The 19,994-nt window shown below is 37.6% G+C and overlaps 1 protein-coding gene across 1 annotated transcript in view; it reads left to right on the forward strand.

The window, feature by feature from the left end:
• AP4E1 (adaptor related protein complex 4 subunit epsilon 1) overlaps window positions 1–19,994 on the forward strand; it is a 56,317-nt gene that overhangs the window by 28,054 nt on the left and 8,269 nt on the right. Inside the window, exons 12-17 of the mRNA XM_046653521.1 lie at window positions 1,165–1,277; window positions 1,386–1,504; window positions 4,924–5,226; window positions 7,719–7,833; window positions 12,461–12,584; window positions 16,585–16,843. Of these exons, the coding sequence (XP_046509477.1) occupies window positions 1,165–1,277; window positions 1,386–1,504; window positions 4,924–5,226; window positions 7,719–7,833; window positions 12,461–12,584; window positions 16,585–16,843 (1,033 nt within the window). The remainder of the gene's footprint in view (window positions 1–1,164; window positions 1,278–1,385; window positions 1,505–4,923; window positions 5,227–7,718; window positions 7,834–12,460; window positions 12,585–16,584; window positions 16,844–19,994) is intronic.

Below are 19,994 nucleotides of genomic sequence, written 5' to 3' on the forward strand. Positions count from 1 at the left end.
GCAAGTTGAGTTCAGAAACCTGGCAATAACTTCCATTTCTGATATTCAAGCCTCTTGTTATCAAGAAAAGAAATTTGTCTAGATTTTGTAGGAGATGGCTTTTTCCTGATTCTGTTCATTTGGTTGGTCAGTATTATGAGCATGAAGATACAGGAACCTCTGCCTAATTCCTCTTTCAGTCCCTCCTTGTTTTTGACTTTACTCCCTACTCAGTGTCTTTTCTGAGTAAAAGTTCTGGTTGTTTTGTAGAGTGTTGGTGGAGATTTAGGATGCCAAAATTTGTCTTTTACACTATTGTTTTACTGGAAATTGTCACAATAAAGTAGTTGGGACCTCGATTCACATGTTACTTTTCTTCACATTTGTTTTTTAAAAATCAGAGGAACTTTACAGGTCACAAGGATATTCCATTCTTTTTAAGATGTCTGTTTAAATCTAAGAAAGAATGAATGACTAATGTTAATCAAATTTTCTTGGAAATTGCTCAAGTATAGTTTTGTCCTAGCTAGTGCTATAGCTCTGGCCAGCAAAATGATAGAATTTTAGAACTGAAGAGGAACAGATTAGAAACGAGGTTAAACATCTTGTTCAAGTAGACATACCACAACAGTTGGCCTCTCTGAAGTGTGTATCATTTTCCATTACAGTCATGTGTTGCTTAATGATGGTGATACGTTCTGAGAAACGTGTGATTAGGTGCTTTTGTTGTTGTGTGAACATCATAGAGTATACTTACACAAACGTAGATGGTATAACCTAAGACATATCTAGGCTATATGGTACTAATTTTACGGAACCACCATCATATATGTGGTCTGTCGTTGACTGAAACATTGTCATGTGGTGCATGACTGTATTTATTTGTCTGTAGTTAACTGGAACATTTCTTTCAATTCTTTCACATTTATTTATTGGATGTCTATTATTTGCAAGGCACAGTGCTAGATAAAGCAACATGAACTCGGTTTATTAAGTTTATTAAATAAGCTTATACTGAGCACCTATTTTATATAAAACTGGAGTATACAAGTTTATTGGCAGAAGTTAAAGGTAAAAATGCCAAACTAGGATGAATTGGGGTTTATATTTTAAAAGGTTGATACAGAGAGGATAATTTTAGTAAGTGACATTTAGAAGTGTACTTGTTCTTAACACTGTGGACACATATGCTCCTGATAATGCGTGGTTTATTCAGACAATGAATGCTGTGTTTTCAGTGGGAGGAGATGTAATGCATCCTGATATTCCAAATAACTTTCTGAGACTGCTCGCTGAAGGTTAGTGAACTGCTGCATTCTGTAAAGATTTTAAAATTAGATGTTTTTATTACAGAGGCCTTAGAGAATCTAGTGGAAATTAAAATGATATACCAATTTTTTTTATAGGTTTTGATGATGAAACAGAAGATCAACAATTAAGGCTTTATGCAGTTCAGTCTTATCTCACTTTACTAGATGTGGAAAATGTGTTCTATCCACAGAGATTTCTTCAGGTTATGAGTTGGGTGAGCAAAGTACATTAAATTATAAATGTTTATAATGTTATTTTTTATAAACCAAATACTAACAATATATTTCCTTCAGAAATCATTCGGTTCTACTCAGCTAACTCCTTCAGTCATCAATTTTCTTTCCCAGTGGCCACCTTCTGTCACTTAACTACTTGTCTGTTCATTCTCCCTGCCATCTCACTTGTCTAGTCTTTTAAATGTGGGTATTTGTGTAGATACCTGTCTGTGTCTACAATGTATTTGTTGTGTTTTCTCTGTAAATCTTTATTTGAATATGTGAATACTCATGTATCTGTGTTATATTAGTTTTTTGTTGCTGCATAATAATGTTACCACAGACTTAGTGCATAAAACAACATAAATTTATTATCTCACAGTTTTTGTGGGTCAGGAGTCCAGGCATAGCTTAACTGGGTTCTCTGCTTAGGGTTTCTCTGGGTTGTAGTCAAGGTGTCGGTTGGGGCTTTGGTGTCATCTGAGGTTTGGTGGAGGATCTGCTTGCAAGCTCACATGTGCTTGTTGAAAAAATGAGTTTCTTGCACCTATAGGACTGAGGGTTTGAGGTTCAGACTGTCGAGTATAGGCTGCCTTTAATTCCTGGAGCTGCCCTCAGTTTCTTGTCTTGTGGGTCTCCCAGCATGGCTGCTAGCCTCATCAAAGCCAGCAAGGGAGATTATCCCTTTGCAAGATGAAGTTCACAATTTTATGTAATATAATCGTACATAATTGCATATATCCTGTCACCTTACCTTTATGTATTCTTTCTTGTGCCTATGGCTGAGTGTTTCTTTTTTTAATTAATTAATTTTTTTGTTGTTCAGGAAGATTGGCCCTGAGCTAACATCTGTGCCAGTCTTCCTCTATTTTGTATGTGGGATGCTGCCACAGCATGGCTTGGTGAGCGGTGTGTAAGTCCATGCCTGGGATCTGAACCTCCAAATCCTGGGCCACTGAAGTGGAGCACGTGAACTTAACCACCACACCACCAGGCCGGCCCCTGGATGAGTGTTTCTTTAGGGGGCGGTTTGGAGAAGTGCACCTGCTGAGTCATAGGATATGCACATTTTAATAGTTTAGTTTTGCCAAATGTTAGCATGTTAACTTAAATTTTACCTAGACTTTTATTTAAGAATTTTTCTTTTCTCATCGACAGAAAAGTTGAAAGACTAGTGTAATAGATAAGCCTCTACTTTTCATCTAGACTCCCAGTTCGTATTTTTGATCACCTTTGCTTCACCACATCTACGTTTATATCTAGGTCTAGCTATGTACAGTTTGTTTTGCTAGGCCATTTCAAGTTCAATTGCAGACATCATGACACTTCACCCATAAAAAATTCAGTGTAGATCTCCTAAGAGTGGCATTGTTCTAGATGACCATAAGACTATTATTACACCTAAGAAATACAACATTAGCTGAGTGCCAATCTTCCTCACACACTCAAGAAAAGAATTCCTGCATCTCTCTTCATGAGGAATATTGGTCTGTAGTTTTCATTTTTTTCTGCTCTGTTTGGTTTTGATATCAAGGTAATACTGGCTTCATAAAATGAGTTGAGAGTGTTCTTTCCTCTTCTATTTTCTGGAAAGATTGTGTGGAAGAGTGTTGTTAAGTTTAAATGTTTGAAAATTTCCTGTTTTCTTCTCTGTTACCAACTTCTAGTTTGATTCCATTGTCATCAGAGAAAATACTCTATGATTTCAGTTCTTTTAAATTTATTGAGGTTTGTTTTATTGCCTAAGATATGATCTTTCTCGTTATATGTTCTGTGGGTGCTTGAAAAGAGTGGGTATTCTGCAATTCTTGGGTGATGTGTTTTATAAAAGTGAGTTAAATTACTTTGGCGATGGTGTTGAGACAAGGGTGATGAGGTCTCTATGTGGCCTCATTATTGCTGAGCAGTGGTGAAAATCCTAACTCTCCACTGGGCTTCCCCTGACATCACCCCAGCAGAGGTGGGAGGCGTACGTCTTCATACGTGGGTGGAGGTGAAGTGCAGCCTTCCTATGTGATCTTCATGGACGCTGCAGAGGAGTGGGCCTCTCTACACCTTGGTGGCAATGAAAGTCTTGGCTCCCCACTCAGTCTTCTCTGCCACCACCCTTGTGGGGGAGTTGGGACACCTCCTAGGGGTGAAAGGCTTGGCTCTCCACTCCGCCTTTGCTGGTGTGGGTGGGGCTGCAGTTTTTTCTGTGTGGTGCTTGGCTGGAGTAAAAAGGTTATTATCCAAAAGTTTTCTGTCTTCCTGGCTCTTTGATTAGAGGGCAGGCTTTTCTTAGGGCTTTTTGCCTGTGCCCATGTTTCAGGGTGTTTTCAGCTTTCTGGCTCTCCGGTACCCAGTTTGGGGAATATGAGGCAACACACAACCAACCCGCTGTATTGTTCCTTAGGTCCCATAGTCCTTAGCGATCTGCCTTATTTTGTCCAGTCTTTTTATGTGTGTTTTGTACATAACATCAAGGGTTTTTAGTTGTACTTAGCGGGAAGAGGAGGGGAAAAGTACATCTACTCCATTTTCCTAGAAGCATAAGTGCATTGATTTTGAACTGGGATTTAGGTTATCTGCTCTTCTAGAGCTACCTTCTATCTTTTATTAAACCACTCAGAACGTTATCTTACTATTTAAGGATTGAGCTTATTTAGTCCTGTTTCTTTTTCCTCCTCTTGTTACCAGCTATAAATCTACCCTTGCCTATCACCTCACCTCCCTCTGTTTTTTCTTGCTGGTGCCAACATTACACCAAAGACATGAAAGTGCTTCATAAATACCACTTAGGAAAGATCTCACACTCCATGAATTATCAGTTTATTAATGATTCTTAGACCAATAGGATTATATATCACCTGGATAAGTTAGATGTAAAAAAAAGATATGTAACAGATCACTGCTCCTCATTGTCTCTTCTATGGATCATCTAGATCAGAATCAGCAGACACTTGTTCAAAACGTGTATCTTAGATCCCCACCACAGACATACTGAATCAGAATATCTGGGGTACAGCCTAGAAATCTGTATTTTTATGAAACACCTCAGGTGATTCTTATGCATATTAGCATGTGAGAACTACTCTTTTACATGCTTATTGGAAAACAGTAACAATGTGAAAGTGCTTGTAAAAACCAACAACCAAACCTGGAAGTTGAGAAGAAACCTAACTTGTAAGGGTATGCTGCTTTATATATTGTTAATGATAAAGATGTGGAAACCTTTTTGTATTGACTTCCAATTCTTGATATAATTTTGAGCCTGAAATGTGTAATTGTGTCTTTATCCAAAAATTTCTTCACCGTGAGAATATGTTTAGTCTGGATTAAATTCAGTCTGGCAGTAGGCACTTTATTTAGGTTTTTGAGTGTAGTTTGCTATATAACTTGATATTTGTATGTAAACATCTCTTTATTTTGCTCATAGGTGTTAGGGGAGTATTCCTACCTCTTAGATAAGGAAACACCAGAGCAAGTTATAACCAAGCTCTACAAGTTACTCATGAATGACTCTGTCTCTTCGGAAACAAAGGCCTGGTTAATTGCTGCTGTGACCAAGTTGACGGCGCAAGCACACTCTTCTAACGTAGTTGAGAAGTTAATCCAAGAATTTACCGGATCTTTGGATACTTGTATGAGACAACATGCATTTGAATTAAAACATTTGCATGAGAATGTGGAACTTATGAAGAGCTTGCTTCCAGTTGACAAGAGTTGTGAAGACATGGTGGTAAGGCATCTGCATTCCATCTTTTTAAAAAGTGCATTGTTTTTAAACAGAGTAATTCTTGCATTTTTGTGATGTATCTGGAATATATCAAAATATAGCTTCTGTAGCACTTAAAATGAAGGTTGGAGTTTTCCTCACATTAGCATGAGACAGAATTTGAGAGCTTCCGTTCAGTAGTGATCCTAAATTCCTGATAGTCGGGAATAGAAGAGTCTCTCTTCTGGAGAACTGCAGTGAAGGGATTTATATTCAGTGACAATCTCTTTTAATATATCATAATTCAAGAATTTTTTAGTTTTATCTCCTTTGGACTTCTCTAATATGTCATTTTATTATTACTCTGTTTTCTGTGAGAATGTAAAAAAATAGTTCTCCATTTTATTTTGTCAGTCTACTATCTGAATTCTTTACCATTTGGAACCTGATCACCCAGCTTTCCTTCTCCCACCTGCTGTCAGCCACCACCTCCTTTGACCCGAAGTGCTCAGTTACTACACACCCTCTGACTTTGTACCGGTCTCTTCCTCAGATTGGTGTAAATCAGAAAACTTCCAAAAGGAGACCAGATTTGTTCAAATTTTTATGTATTAGATGTCATATAGTTGAGAAAGAGGAGAGGATAGGCAGTGTTCTCACTAATTCTGATTGAGATTTTCGTGGCTTGCATTCATTTTGAACCTTGTTCATTACTTCTTTCAATAGCTCCTCAAGGGCAGAGGTCTTGCTTTAACATCTGGTATGCATTTCAGAGACATTCATTGAAATGATGAATAAATATGCTATATATAGTATTAAATTAGGAAGTAATTGCACTTCCCCTTTCCTCCAATAAAAGATAACAGTGATGACATAGCTTCATCCCTTAAGAATCTTGTTGAAACTCAGCCTTCCCAGGGGCCAGCCTGGTGGCGTAGTGCTTAAGTTCACGTGCTCCACTTTGGCAGCCTGGGGCTCACAGGTTCAGATCCCAGGTGCAGACCTTCCCACCACTCATCAAGTCATGTTGTGGCGGTGTCCCATACAGAATAGAGGAAGGTTGGCACAGATGTTAGCTCAGGGCCAATCTTCCTCACTAAAATAAATAAAATTAAAAAATAAAAAAAGGACTGGACAGTAAATATTAAAAAAAGAAAAAATAAACTAAACCTTTCCAAATTCAGAGTGTGACATGTGACTTAAATATTTGAGTTACTTGCTGTTCTAAATTATCTGAGCTGTTTGCATACACTTGGCTAAATCAGGAGAAGCAAATCTGTGGTTTCTGAGGTCATCACTGCTGTATCCTCTTGTGTATATCTTATTTTTCTCTCTCTGTGCCTTTTTTCTTTTCTCCTTTTCTCTTAATCTCTCTTCATTTCTTAGTTCTTTTCATTTAATCCTTCTCTTGTACCTTTCTATTCCTGCTGAAATTAAGTAATTTTCCATAGATTTGTGAAAAAGCATTTTCAGGTGGAAGGGAATAGGATAGTTAAATCAAAGGCACTGTGGGAAGCTGAATAATGGCCCCCTCAAGACGTCCACATCTTAATCCCTGGAACCTGTAGGTATGTCACCTTACCTGGTAAAAGGGTCTTTGTAGATTTGATTAAGTTAAAGATTTTGTGATGGGGAGATTATCCTGGATTATCTGAGTAGGCAGGATATAATCACAAGTGTCCTTATAAAAGTGAGGCAAGAGGTCAGAGAGAAGGCAGAGTAACAAGAGAAGCAGAGATTGGAGTGATGTGGCCACAAGCCAAGGAATGCTGGCAGCCTCTAGAAGCTGGAAGAGACGAGGAACTTAGTCTCCCCTGGAGCCTCCAGAAGGATCTAGCCTTGTCAACACTTTGTTTTTAGCCCCTAGCAGCAGGAAACAAATACAGACACTGTAGTTATAGTGTATGTCTTCTCCTCTAGTAGATTACAAGTTTTATGAGAGTGCAAATGTGTGAAGACTCAATCAAAGCACCTAACATGATGTCCTAACATATTGGATGCTCAAAAACGTGTTCTGAATGCAATGAAATTAGTAATAACTGCAAATGACTTACACTGTTAGATTCTTAGCTGATTCATTTGATAATAGATGTTTCAGAAAGCTAGAGAGTTGGATAGTGCTTTTTAGAATTGAAGTTCTGTTTTTCAGTTAAAAATTATTTTTAGGATATATGGGCCTAAATTACTTATGTGAAGGTACCATCTACTGTTGAGGGTAAATTTTTTTTTTTTTTTTGAGGAAGATTAGCCCTGAGCTAACATCTGCTGCCAGTCCTCCTCTTTTTGCTGAGGAAGACTGGTCCTGAGCTAACATCCGTGCCCATCTTCCTTTGCTTTATATGTGGGATGACTGCCACAGCATGGCTTGACAGGTGATGCATAGGTCCGCACCCGGGATCTGAACTGGCGAACCCCGGGCCGCTGAAGCAGAACGTGTGAACTTAACCGCTGCACCACCGGGCCAGCCCCTGAGGTAAATTTTTTTAATTCCTAATTTTTGCTTCATTTTAATACAGGTAGATGCTTCTTTATCTTTTTTGGATGGTTTTGTGGCTGAAGAACTCAGTCAGGGCGCAGCACCTTACAAACCTCACCACCAACGGCAGGAGGAGAAGCTTTCTCAGGGAAAAGGTAATGTTTCATGGGTTTATAATAAACTAGATCGTAGGGACATCATTTTTTTTAATGCAATAGATATTATCATCATGTAAGTAAATAACTGAGGATGTTTACTTTTATTATCCCTCTTTAAATGTGCTTGTAACTTATTTACCCTGACTAGGTCTTTGGCTACCCAGAAAAAAAAAGTTAGCCTAGAGGTATTCCCAAAGTCATAGGCTCCATATACATAAGTGCCTAAGATATGACAGCCATCTTGGAATTTTGAAAGAACTCGAAGGTGGAATTATCATGTTGGTCACTGTGCTAGAAGGCTGACAGATACTAGTGTGAGCATATCAGTGGATAAGTTTCAGAAAGAAACTGTGGTTACTGTGGACTGGTGGGTTTCGTTTTCATTCTGAGCAGTCCTGTATATCTTAAGTATCTTAGACTTCTTCCTCCAGCAAAATATCTGATCACTGAAATTAGGAAAGCTAAGAAAGGAAAGAATAACTTTACATTTAAGAAATGTAGCCTGTCAGTGAAAGACTTCTGTCATGATTTTGATAAAGAGAAAATCATTGAGATATTTGGCTGGTGGCTGGAAAGTATGTGTATGAATAAAGGGAGACCACTGAATGTTATATATATAGGATTTCAGAATTTTATACTGAAAAGTTCAATGTTGAAAGGTCTTTTTTTCCCTATTCATCATTTAATGATTTTGTTGAGTACGTATTATTTTTCAGCCTCTGTGCTAGGCCTACGAATACAACTAAATGGTTGATCCTAAAATGAGACCTAAAGGTATGAACACTAATAATAGGCTTGATGTTATCTTTTTTGCAGTATTTGTTCTTTTAAGATTTTTGACATAGTATTTAGCATAGTGATACCTAATGGCCTAGAAAATTCAATTTTCTTTCGAAGGGTAATCAATTTCCTTCCTATTAATGCCTCATATATTGATAGCATATGTGGAGGAAAAAATAAAGTTATGAATTACGATTGCCTGACCTCTGACTATAGTGCATATAGAGGCCTTATGACATCCACGGCGTGGAGTGAAAATCTGGAGTTCCAGAGTGGGAGATGTGGTCTAATTGCCATATTTCCTTATTTTCGAATGTCTAGGGGCCATCAGATGCTATTGTTGCTATTCAAGAGTAGGGTAGGGAAGGGGAAATAGGACAAGACCTAATTCCTGGCACTGCTTGTCTTCTTTCTTAAAATAAGTTAAGTGGCTGACACAAATATAATAGATAGCCCTGGAATTCCCCAAGCTAATCCATTCCTTTGCCAAGTACATTTTTTTCCATAGAACCATCATTATAAATGAGCTTAAGCGCTCAAATTAGGCTCTTCCTCTCTCCTCCCAAATCTGTTTTTCAAAAGTTCTCTAAAGTAAATTGAAATTTTATGAATTTAGACTGTCTGTTATATCATGGAAAAGAAAATCAGTTACAAGACAGGATATAGCAAGTACTTAATAAATACTTGAGGAATAAGTTATAAAATTATATATCTTAGAATTGGAGTGGCTATTAGAAAATAAAGAGTAGGGGAAAAATAGGTATTTACTGCCTAAAAAGTTATTAATTCTGGAATCCTTCAAATATCAGCAATTCTGATACTGATCTTATTTAAGTTTTTTATAAATCATTCAAGTTAAATGTCACTTTTATGAATGGTACTTAAAGAAATTGGCAAAAATAGGATAGTGGGAAACAAACTTTTATTACCAGTTACCATTCAAGAAAAGCATTTAGGCATGAGTTTGGATTATTCTGTTAAAACATTATTTGAATATGTTGTAACCCCAATGTTACATAAAAGTGGAAATAGTAAAGGGAAATAGCAGTGTAATCTCCTGTTTACAAAACCATGGCTCTTAGAAAACCACGTCAAGTTGAGATTGTTAGTCTCTTAAAAAATAAAATAAAAAAAAATAACAGTTGGGGATGGTCAGAGAAGTATAGCCAAATGATGAAGGTATAAAAGCACTGTGGTACAAGGTAAGATAAAGAAGAAGTGTGCGTATAAAGTCACGGAGGTTAAATATTGAGTTACTCACTGATGCGCAGGATGGTTTATATCTTATCTCTCACCTGGATTACTTGCAGTAACTCGCGACTCCCGAGGACTTTCTCTGCCTCCAGCTCGTGCTTGCTTTTCTGCAGGAATTGCCCTGTGCCCTCACTCTTCCTCTGGTGAACTTCCCTGTGTTCCTTAAGTTGCCGTTCAGCCCTCTTCTTCCTTCTCCTGACTCCTGCGCACCGTTGTTCTCCTCTAGCTCCCCAAGTGCACACGAGCTCCTGCACATCTAGTTACCTCCTAAAAATCTTTGGCCCTTCCAGTCATTCACCTCTGTAAGGATCTTGGGAAATTTTCACTAAAGAATGAAAATAAGGTCGTTTGAACTTCATTCTCAAACCTTTCCAGGCCTTCCTTTGATGACAATTTTTAATTTTTTTGTCTCAGGATTGGATTTTATCTGACTATTCTCCAGATATGTCCTCTTCCATGTCTAGTCTTTTTCTTTCTACTTTCAAACTCTCTACCTCTAATTTTGAATTCTTTCTGCTGTTTGCTTAAACTCTTTATCTTTAGTTACTCTTTGGTTTAAACTTTCTGTCTTTACTTGTGCATAGGAAACATTTTACTGTTATTGGAAGTGTTAATGCAGAGTCTGGATGACTGACTGTCAGGTGCTATTAGAAAGAGGCCAATGTGGGACAGAAGGTTAAACTAGATGATTGAAAAGCTTAAAATGAGTGGATATTGTGGCTGAAAAGGACTTTAGAAAGATTTAGACAAGTGGTCCAAAAATGATTATGAGAGTCACAAAGAGAGTTTTTAAAAATGATACAGATTTTTGAGCCCTACTTGTATACATTCTGTATCTGAACCTCTGGAGGTTTGGCTGTATGTATAAAAAGGTCCATGGGAGATTCTATGAAGTCAGCTTGATGCTGGTTCTTAAATCAGCGTTTGGAAACTGCTGATCTAGTCCGAACTCTTCACTTTACAAAGAAATTAAGGTCTAGTTCATACACTTAGTTGACTTCCAGCCTGCATCAAGAACTCAATTCTTCTGATTATTAACTAGCCCATTGTTATTTCTTCTTCACATTGATTCCTCTTCTGTATCAATCATTTAGCTAACAAACAAGTATTTATTTAGTACTCTTAGGATTAGATGCTGTTTCCTTGGGAGGAGATAGTATAATATAATAGTTGAGAGTGCAGCTCTGGAACCAGAGTATCTAATTTTTTATCTGGCTCTATCATTTTCTACCTTTGTAATCTTGGGTATGTTCGTGACAAACTCTCTGCCACAGTTTCCTCATTTGTAAAATGAGGACAATAATTACAGAAGTTCACATTTACATTTTCTAGCGTATTTTTTTGGTGAGAAAGATTTGCCCTGAGCTAACATGTGTTAGCAGTCTTCCTCTTTTTTTTTGCTTAAGGATGATTAACCGTGAGCTAACATCTGTGCCAGTCTTCCTCTATTTTGTACGTGGGATGTTGCCACAGCATGGCTGATGAGTGGAGTATGTTTGTGCCTGAGATCTGAACTGGTGAACCCGGGCCACTGAAGTGGACTGTGCAGGACTTTAACCACTCAGCCATGGGGCTGGCCCCTCGAAGATACTTTTTATGATTTAAGAAGGTCCTTTGTATTATAATCCAGACCGTCCAAAAAGATAAATGTGCCAGTTAGATTAGGTTTAGTTAAATGGCGTATTAGAAAACAAAGTGGGGCCTTATACAAGGCAGAAGGTTATTGCTCTGTCCCATTAAAGAAATCCAGATGTAGGCAGCCTACGATCTGATGGCCTCATGAATATAAAAGAGGAAGGGAAAGAAGAAAGATGTTTTTTCTTTCAGGAAGATTCCTCCCAGAGGTTGTGCACAAAATGTGTGCACAATTTCATTGGGCAGACCTCAGTCACAGGGCAAAGGAGTCTGGAAATGTCATCTCTTTTCTTGGTGGCATGTACCCAGCTATGAATGGAGGGTTTTATTACTAGAAACAAGAGGAGAATGTATATTGGCATCTGCTCTGTCACAGTAACGATATGAATTTTTATGGCTCTGGTTGAGGTCATTGGGGTATACAGACTCAAAGGGATCTGAACCTGAGTAAACCTTGTTCTTTGTCAGTAAGGGAGATTTCACACTGAGGACTTCCATCAATCCATTTGGTATAGGAATGTGCTGAAGAGCCTTTCATTAAACAAAACATAGTCATCTCTTCATTCATAGTTCATTAAACATTTTGCATGAGAGCAGCGACTTTTCAGTACACCTGGTTTATCAGCTGTCTTTCGTAATTGAATCCTTTTTTCTCTCTAAGGGAGGTAAAAAGATAAAAATGAAGGACTGTTTGTCTTTGATCAACAAATAGTATGAAGACTGTAGTAGACATTCAATAAATGATGGCTACTTTATTATTATTATTATTATTATTATTATAAATATTTGATTAGATTATCTCCAGAGTTCCTTCTAGTTTAAAAGTTGTCACTGCATTCTAGTCTTCAATTATTTTATTTCAGTAGTGAATGGTAACTGATAATTTTTGCTTTTTTTCCCCATAATTTTTGCTTTGTTTTAAATATGAACCTCTGTTACTGTTTTAAAATTCTAGTTCTCAATTTTGAACCATATGGACTTTCCTTTTCTTCATCTGGCTTCACTGGACGACAATCTCCGGCTGGCATTTCTCTTGGTTCAGATATATCTGGGAATAGTGCGGAGACAGGGCTGAAAGAGTAAGTTCCTTTCCTATTAAAATTGAGAACATGGGAGTGTTTAACTGTCTTTTAATATAGAAGGGTTTCTGAAAGCTAAATTCTGCATGGGCTGTTGTTTCAGTTGTTTCTATTTATTGCTCTTAAGATGTTGATACTGTATAGTCTGTCCTTATACTTCAAGAGAGCTTGCTTACTTCCAAGACAGCATAGGATGTACACAAGGTAATGATATGTGTGTTATTACTACATATTGTATGTATATGTGTATAAATATATATACACATATACACATATATACATATATATATTTTTTGAAATCAAAACTGTATCAAAACTTATATAACCAGGTGAGTATTCAGCATATCTTTCTACATTCTTCATAATCTACTTACTATAACCATCTGATTGGAAGATTAACAAATATAGAGATGAACATAAAATAAGGAAACTGACTTCACTTCGGGAGGCTCTGTGATTTGCTCAAAATGCTTTCAGAGCCTCTTTCCAGCCACCTTAAAAATTCGTGACATGTTTGTCTAAATGTCTCACATAGAGCCAAATCTTCTTCCTTTTTAGATTTTGATTTTGGAAATATAAATAAATAATTTTTAGAAGCATGATTAAGTTAATAAAATGAGATGAATGTAAAGTGCCTCATCTAACCCAGTACATAGTAAGTGATTGATAAATGGTAGCTGCTATTGTTAATAATAATTGTCATTGCCATCATGATCATCATTATGCAAAAGCTGAGTTTACCAAATAAAATTAGTGATCAGTCTGGATAACTTTGGTCAATAGTATACTGATGTGACATAGAAAATGAAAATGGCTTTCTTGTCTGTGAAGGAGCTTTTTCTAAAAGAGTTAAAAAATGTTTTGAGAAGTGGCAGCATGGTTGGAATAAATGTGATAAAATCTCAAAGGTGACAACTTTGAAAGATGCCATTTGAATTTTGAGTTCTCATGTGTTCATTAAGGAGTCAGTCTCCTTATTTTATGTTCATCTTTGCATTTGTCAGTCTTCCGATGAGATAGTTATAAGAAGCATTTATTAGAAGAATGACACATAGATTATGAGGAATGTAAGATATGTCGCATGAGATGGCATAAATTCAACTTCTCTTTCTTAGCCTTTGTTTTCCTGCTCTGTTGATACCCTTTCACCCTTTTCTTTCCCAGACATTTAATTTTGGTATTCCAAGCATGGGGAGCATGTGGGCATGTGATTGCAATTAAGTGCCCCAAATGGAACCAGAGGGGCAAGGGAAGGAGAGACAGGAACCCTTCAAACCCGGGAAGGAAGCTTAGACAGTCCCTTTTACCTGCACAATAGGTGACAGCATCTGCATTTTTGGTATTGAGCTAGGATCTAGGGGACTTGACAGGGCCTTGTAAATCCTGTACATATGCATGTCTTACCCTCAGAGAAATGACATTTGGCAAAGCTGCTAAGGAATTATACGTATGCTGTATTATGGTGAAATGGAACATGAAGGATGAATTTAAAATTTCTTTCCAAAGAGGACCACAGCTCATACATTATTTCAGATTAGGAACCCGTGTGGTAGTTAGCAAGGTAATCAGCTTTAGAGAGGAGACAGTCGCTCTTCTGCAGTCTCTGGCAAACTGGGAATAAAGTAGTTGCAAGCCCAATTTAGAATTTCTTACCTTAAGACCTGTTATGGGGCAGTACCCTTCCTCAAATGGGAATTCCTAGAGCTGAATTAAAGTCTATCCCTAATCTTTTGAAGGTTGCTTGGCCAGAATTTACATCTTTCTTTGAATGGTCTGATTAAAAACAATACAATATACCATATAAAACCACGAATTATATTATTATTGTTGTCAAAATCCAGGCAAAGATGACTCATGTTTAAAAAAATTCTTTTACAATATGTTTTGTATCATAAAGAAGTGTATTTTGTGTATGAAATGGCCTTTTGCTGTTCTCTTATTTTCCTGCTTTTTAAACTGTCTATATGTAATGCATGACAGAGAAAATTTGTGTTGATAATAGGCATGTATGAAGATGAAATGAGCCAGAAAAATCTTTAAAATAAGTCAAGACTCCTTTTAGGCTTATTTTTCCTCCCCTTTCTCATTTTGCCCGTTGTTGTGGGTTGGGTTCCCTCGGAAGCTCATTCTGTGGTGGAATTTAGCATGCAGAATATAAAGGAGTGCCCTTGGGATCAACATCTGTGGAAGGAAGGGGAAAGGAGCAGGTTTGGGCAGAGGAAGAAGATGAGATGTGATTCAGTGCCAATGACAGCTTCTCCCGACCCTACGGGGAGGTCTGAAGCTAGAATGGCCCTTCAGATTTGTCCTTAGTTAGGCCAAAATGGGTGGCCAGGATCAGTCACTGGATGTGGGCTGCCCTGGGAAGGGGTGTGATCTCGGGTGAGGTGGCCCTCTGCGGCTGAGGCGATTCCAGAGGGGCCTGCACTCCCAACAGCTGGGCAACAAGTGCTTCATTGAAGGGGGATCTAGATGGAGCATTCTAGTGTCCAGTGTACCTGCCTTTTTTTGGTTAAACTAATAGTTGGATCATTTATTAGTGGAACTTGGGGAGCTGCTCTTTTTTTTCCTTAATAATTAAAGGATTTGTTTTGGTAAACAGGGTTACAGAAGCACTGTAATCCTGTTGTGGGCATTCATGAATCCCTTTGAGTTGCTGCTGTTGAGCAGCCTAGAGATGTTGGTGTTCAGTTTAGTGGTTCCCATGACTACTTTCGCATCTGCTCATGCAAGGACAATCAGTTTTCTTCTAAGAGGTTTGATAGATAACTAATGGTTTTTATTTTTTAACAACTTTTAGAAAACTCTTTTGGTACCTGAAAGACAGGGAGAAAGGAAGATATTTGTAAAGAAACATTCTTCAGTAAAATAGATTGAGGAGGAATGGACTAATTTCCTGTAGGGTGTGCTTTATTAATATTCAGATTTTCTTTCAGCCCATTTGTGCTTAATAGTATCAGTTCTTCACTCAATATGAAGTATAACTACCTGTTTTTGTTTCTGGCAGAGTACAGAAAATCAGATTGTTCATGATTCCAGCAAATTAGAAGGGAATAATAATTAGTACAGATATTTCTGAGTCTTTGTTTTAGATTCATCTCATGATCTGCCTATCTTGTAATATAAATTTTCAAAATGCTATTTTGGACCATGACAGAGATGCTTAAATGAGCCAAGTGCCAAGGACACATAGTTTTTATATGTAAACAACAGAGGCAGTCTTTGGCTGTTTCAGCCAGCGCTTATGATTATATTATTCACTCTAGATTCACAGCTGTAACTTTTGGGATAATTGTAGGTGAGTCCAAATTCTAATCACTACTTTAACTCTTCTTCAACTCAGGTATAGAAAACTCCTAACCTTGATGCTTTTTCCAGAAATCTTACTGTTTTCTTTTATAGATCAAACCTTATTTCATTTTTATAAAATTACATTTATAATAGTTGAAAATGTAGCTAGTGTTGATATTAAGAAAATCTTGTGGATTAAAGGTAAGTTTACACATAGTAGTGGATTTGAATGATGTTTTTTGCTTTCAACAGGATTTTATTTAGTGAATTTTTAGGGTTTAGTGAATATGTAGGGTTAATTCCTTTGTTGAGTGATTATAGCTAAGAAACTTGAGTCATTTCTGATCTGTAACGCATTCAGAATTAAAGGTAAGATATTTTTGAAAAATCAATGGGGGAAAGGAACCGATTTACAGTAGTTCTATTTTTGGACAACTTATTCAAGCAACTAAGTGAAAGTTAAATGATCTGAAATTTTTAACTAAGTCTAGAGTTTTGTTGCTTTAAATCCTTTGGCTGGAGGGTGGAGGGAGGTTGGCTATAATTAAAATAAAATCTAGAGACCTAGGTTTTACTTCTGGAATATGGGATGTAATATGAAAGCTGTTTCTGAAAAACCATGGCAGAGATGTGTTTTTAAAAATGCCTCAAGAAAGTAACTATTTAGCAATTATTTAAATTGACCAGATTTCATTTTTGATCTCCTTAGGACAAATAGCTTGAAACTGGAAGGTATTAAGAAATTGTGGGGGAAAGAGGGCTACCTTCCCAAGAAGGAAAGCAAAACTGGTGATGAAACTGAAGCTGCGCCTGTACCTCAAGAGAGTATAACAATGGAGAATGTAGATCAGACTATAACAAAAAAGGATCATTCTCAAGTCCTTACCCAATCCAAAGAGGAGAAAGAAAAGCAGCTGCTGGCGTCATCATTATTTGTTGGGTTAGGATCAGAAAGTACAATCAATTTGGTAAGTAGTCAGTTATATTCCTCTGAGAATCTATGTCCCCTGTTTTGTACAAAAAAATTGGCTCTACAAAAGCTCTTGGCTGTCATTTATACACATGGTGGGAAATGGCTTCCCCAGCTCCAGAATCACTAGCGACACATTTTTTATGTTCCTGAAAGAGAAAATCTAATGGCAGCTCGAGTCAGGTGTTCTCTTTAGTGCAGTCAGCTAGGGCCAGAGTCAGGGTCCAAATAAAGTTCCAAATATGACCATGGGTATGCTCACCCCTGTGGGTGGATAGGACAGTTCTCAGTGGGATGGGGGCTTGATGGAAATGGTGCCAATAATAATAGTTCAACAGTATTGATATGTCTATGGGAAAAGTTCTTCTCAGAATGGCTTTGTTGTTGTTGTTGAAGATTAGCCCTGAGCTAACATCTGTGCCAGTTTTCCTCTACTTGGTTTGTGGGTCTCTGCCACAGTATGGCTGACAAGTGGTGTAGGTCCACACCTGGGATCCAAACCCGCAGACCTGGGCCATTGAAGCAGAACATACTGAACTTAACCACTAGGCCATGGAGCCAGCCACTCGAAATGGCATTTCTAAAAGTGAAAAATAGGAATCAGTTTAGATGTTTAACAGTAGGGGAATGGGTACATGTTATATTAGCTCAGAATATTACTCAGCCTTTAAAAATGATAAATGCTGCATTGTAAATTAAAAAAATACTTATGATATATTAAGCAAAAAAACCAGAATATAAAGTTTTATTTATACCTTTGTATTACTGTTAAGAAGATAAAAGTATGTTGAAGCTGAAAGGAATTATACAAAAATGAAAATTAGATTCAGGCATTATGATTATGATGATTTTCAAAACTTTTTACTCTGATATAATGTTCTCATAGTAAAAGAATGAAAAGTTGGAGTGAAGGGCAGGTGCTGTTTTTGAGCATCTGAGAATTCCATGTAATTTGCCGTTTGGTGGGCTGATGAACTTAACTAGTGCAAAATTGTGATTAGAACTACATTTTCTTCAGTTTTACTTCATCCCAGTTCTTGCATCCTTTTTCTCCCCACTGGTGGAATTTTCCCTCCATCCCTGTCAACACTAGGCCAGACTCTAGGCTATACTCTGCCTGTATCTCTCTGTTTTCCAGACCCCATTTCTGTCAGACTTGATATTCCCTCCTAAGAAAAAACAAATTCAGCCTAAAAGTATTATAAGTAACGTATCTCAATGCTGTCTCGTCAGCATTTGCACTTCAGCAGCAAAGTGACTGATCTTGGGTCTTTGAGTTGTTACCAGCCGGCTGTGGTGAAGGTACCAGTGGGTGCTCTGGCACTGCTGGTGCAAGTTCTCAGCAGTCAGAGCGCACCCAGGCTAATGAAGCCCTGATTGTGAACCTCATTGCTGGTGTGGAAGATTCCTGCCTTCTCAACAAAGTGCATAGCTTTCAGTTAGAGTCTTTCTCAGGAGAACACAGGGTGACACATGAATCATCAGACTCTTTTGTGGTGGGCTTGAAATCAGAAATGTAATTAAGGTGTTTTTCTATTTAAGTTATGCTGAATCCTTTTGAGTTAGCCCTTATGCTTTTCTTTTCCCCTCAGCTATCATTAGAATAGTTTAAAAAAAAAAAAAGGAGTGTATTTCCCTGTTTTATGGGACCCTGAATTCTGTGAGGAACTGTGTTGTAACTCAGATGGCATCATGCAGAAAGGAGGGGAAGCAAATGCTTACATAAAATTGGCAAGTATCGTCTCACCCCTCAACCTTGATTTTTTGTCTGTCCCTAGGGCAGAGCACACAGCGTGGGCACTGACTGGATATGCTCCATGTCTTTCTCTAGCAATCCTTTTCCCTTCAGATTTTTCTAATGTTTAAGGTTCTCAGTTACATAGATCAAGGCTATATTGATGTATTTCATTTTAACTAGCTTTTATTTTTAGGTCTGTGGTCCATTATGAGTTAATTTGTTTACATAGTTCACTGTAAGGGTCAAATTTTTTTTCCCCCGCCTTTGTCTTTTATTTCACCTTCAGTTTTAAAAGACATTTTCTCTGGGTAGTGAATTCTAGGTTAACTGTTTCTTTTCCTTAAGTAATTTAACAAAGATGTCAGTCCTGTGTTTTCTGGCTTGTGTAGCTTCTGATTAACAGCAGATTAGACAGTACAGGGGAAAAGATCATTAAACTTGAAGACAAAATAATAGAAACTATCCAAAATGAAACACAGAAAGAAAGAAAAGACAAAACAAAAAAACAAGCAAATGAAAAAACCCAGAGCATCAGTGACCTGAGGAACAATATCAAGCCGTCTAATATACATCTAATTTGAGTCCAAATGGTACTGGAAATGGAAGTCTTTCACCCACTTTTCCCACCTCCTTCGCTTGTTTCCATTTTTGTGTTAATAGAATTTTGGTTCTTGTTTGATGACTTCTGAAGTGAAAGGTAGGAGGCAAATGTCTGCTGAGAGTTGGAAGAGATGTTGGAACTTGAGAGAACGACAAGGTTTGAAGAGAGAACTAGAATTCTGGATAACTAGAATCATGCAATGTGTGGCCACACAGTGTTGAAGCCCCCAGGAGGACGGAGACATGGGTTTAGAGTAATAATGCCAGTGTGCTGTCCTGATCTAGACAGAACTTTGTGAGGCGAGGGGACACTAGACCCATCGCTCTTCTTACAGAGATTCGTAGACCCTTCCTCAGAAGGGGAGCTCAAGGATGGCAAGTTTGCCGTTCACCCTCCTGAGGCTGTAGCAGACATCACTAGTCACAGAATTCTTTCCTGCTGTGTGTTCCAGTCAGCCTCTGCCAGTTGATTCTTGAGGTAAAATCAGTTTTCTTCCCTGTTTATTGACTCACAGGCCATGAAATCATTTTATAAACTACTGAACCAGAATTTGAGCCATCCCTGCATTTGAGGGTATCTTAGCTTCTACAAGACGACTCTGGAAACTCAAAAAAATGGCTAGGTTCCTCACTGTTTTTAATTTGTACTCTAGTGTTCTGAAATCTAACAAGTTTTTAGAATTGTTCACAGTTGACTTTTTGACCTTATTTCTTTTTCTGATTTTATGTCTTTTTAATGAGAAATAAGATTTAGCTAATAGTTCAAAGTTATGTAGCTGTCAGAAATTTTAGGGCTTAACATTTTATTCAT

This window comes from Equus quagga, chromosome 2 (assembly GCF_021613505.1).
Source record: "Equus quagga isolate Etosha38 chromosome 2, UCLA_HA_Equagga_1.0, whole genome shotgun sequence".
Classification (NCBI taxonomy): Eukaryota; Metazoa; Chordata; class Mammalia; order Perissodactyla; family Equidae; genus Equus; species Equus quagga.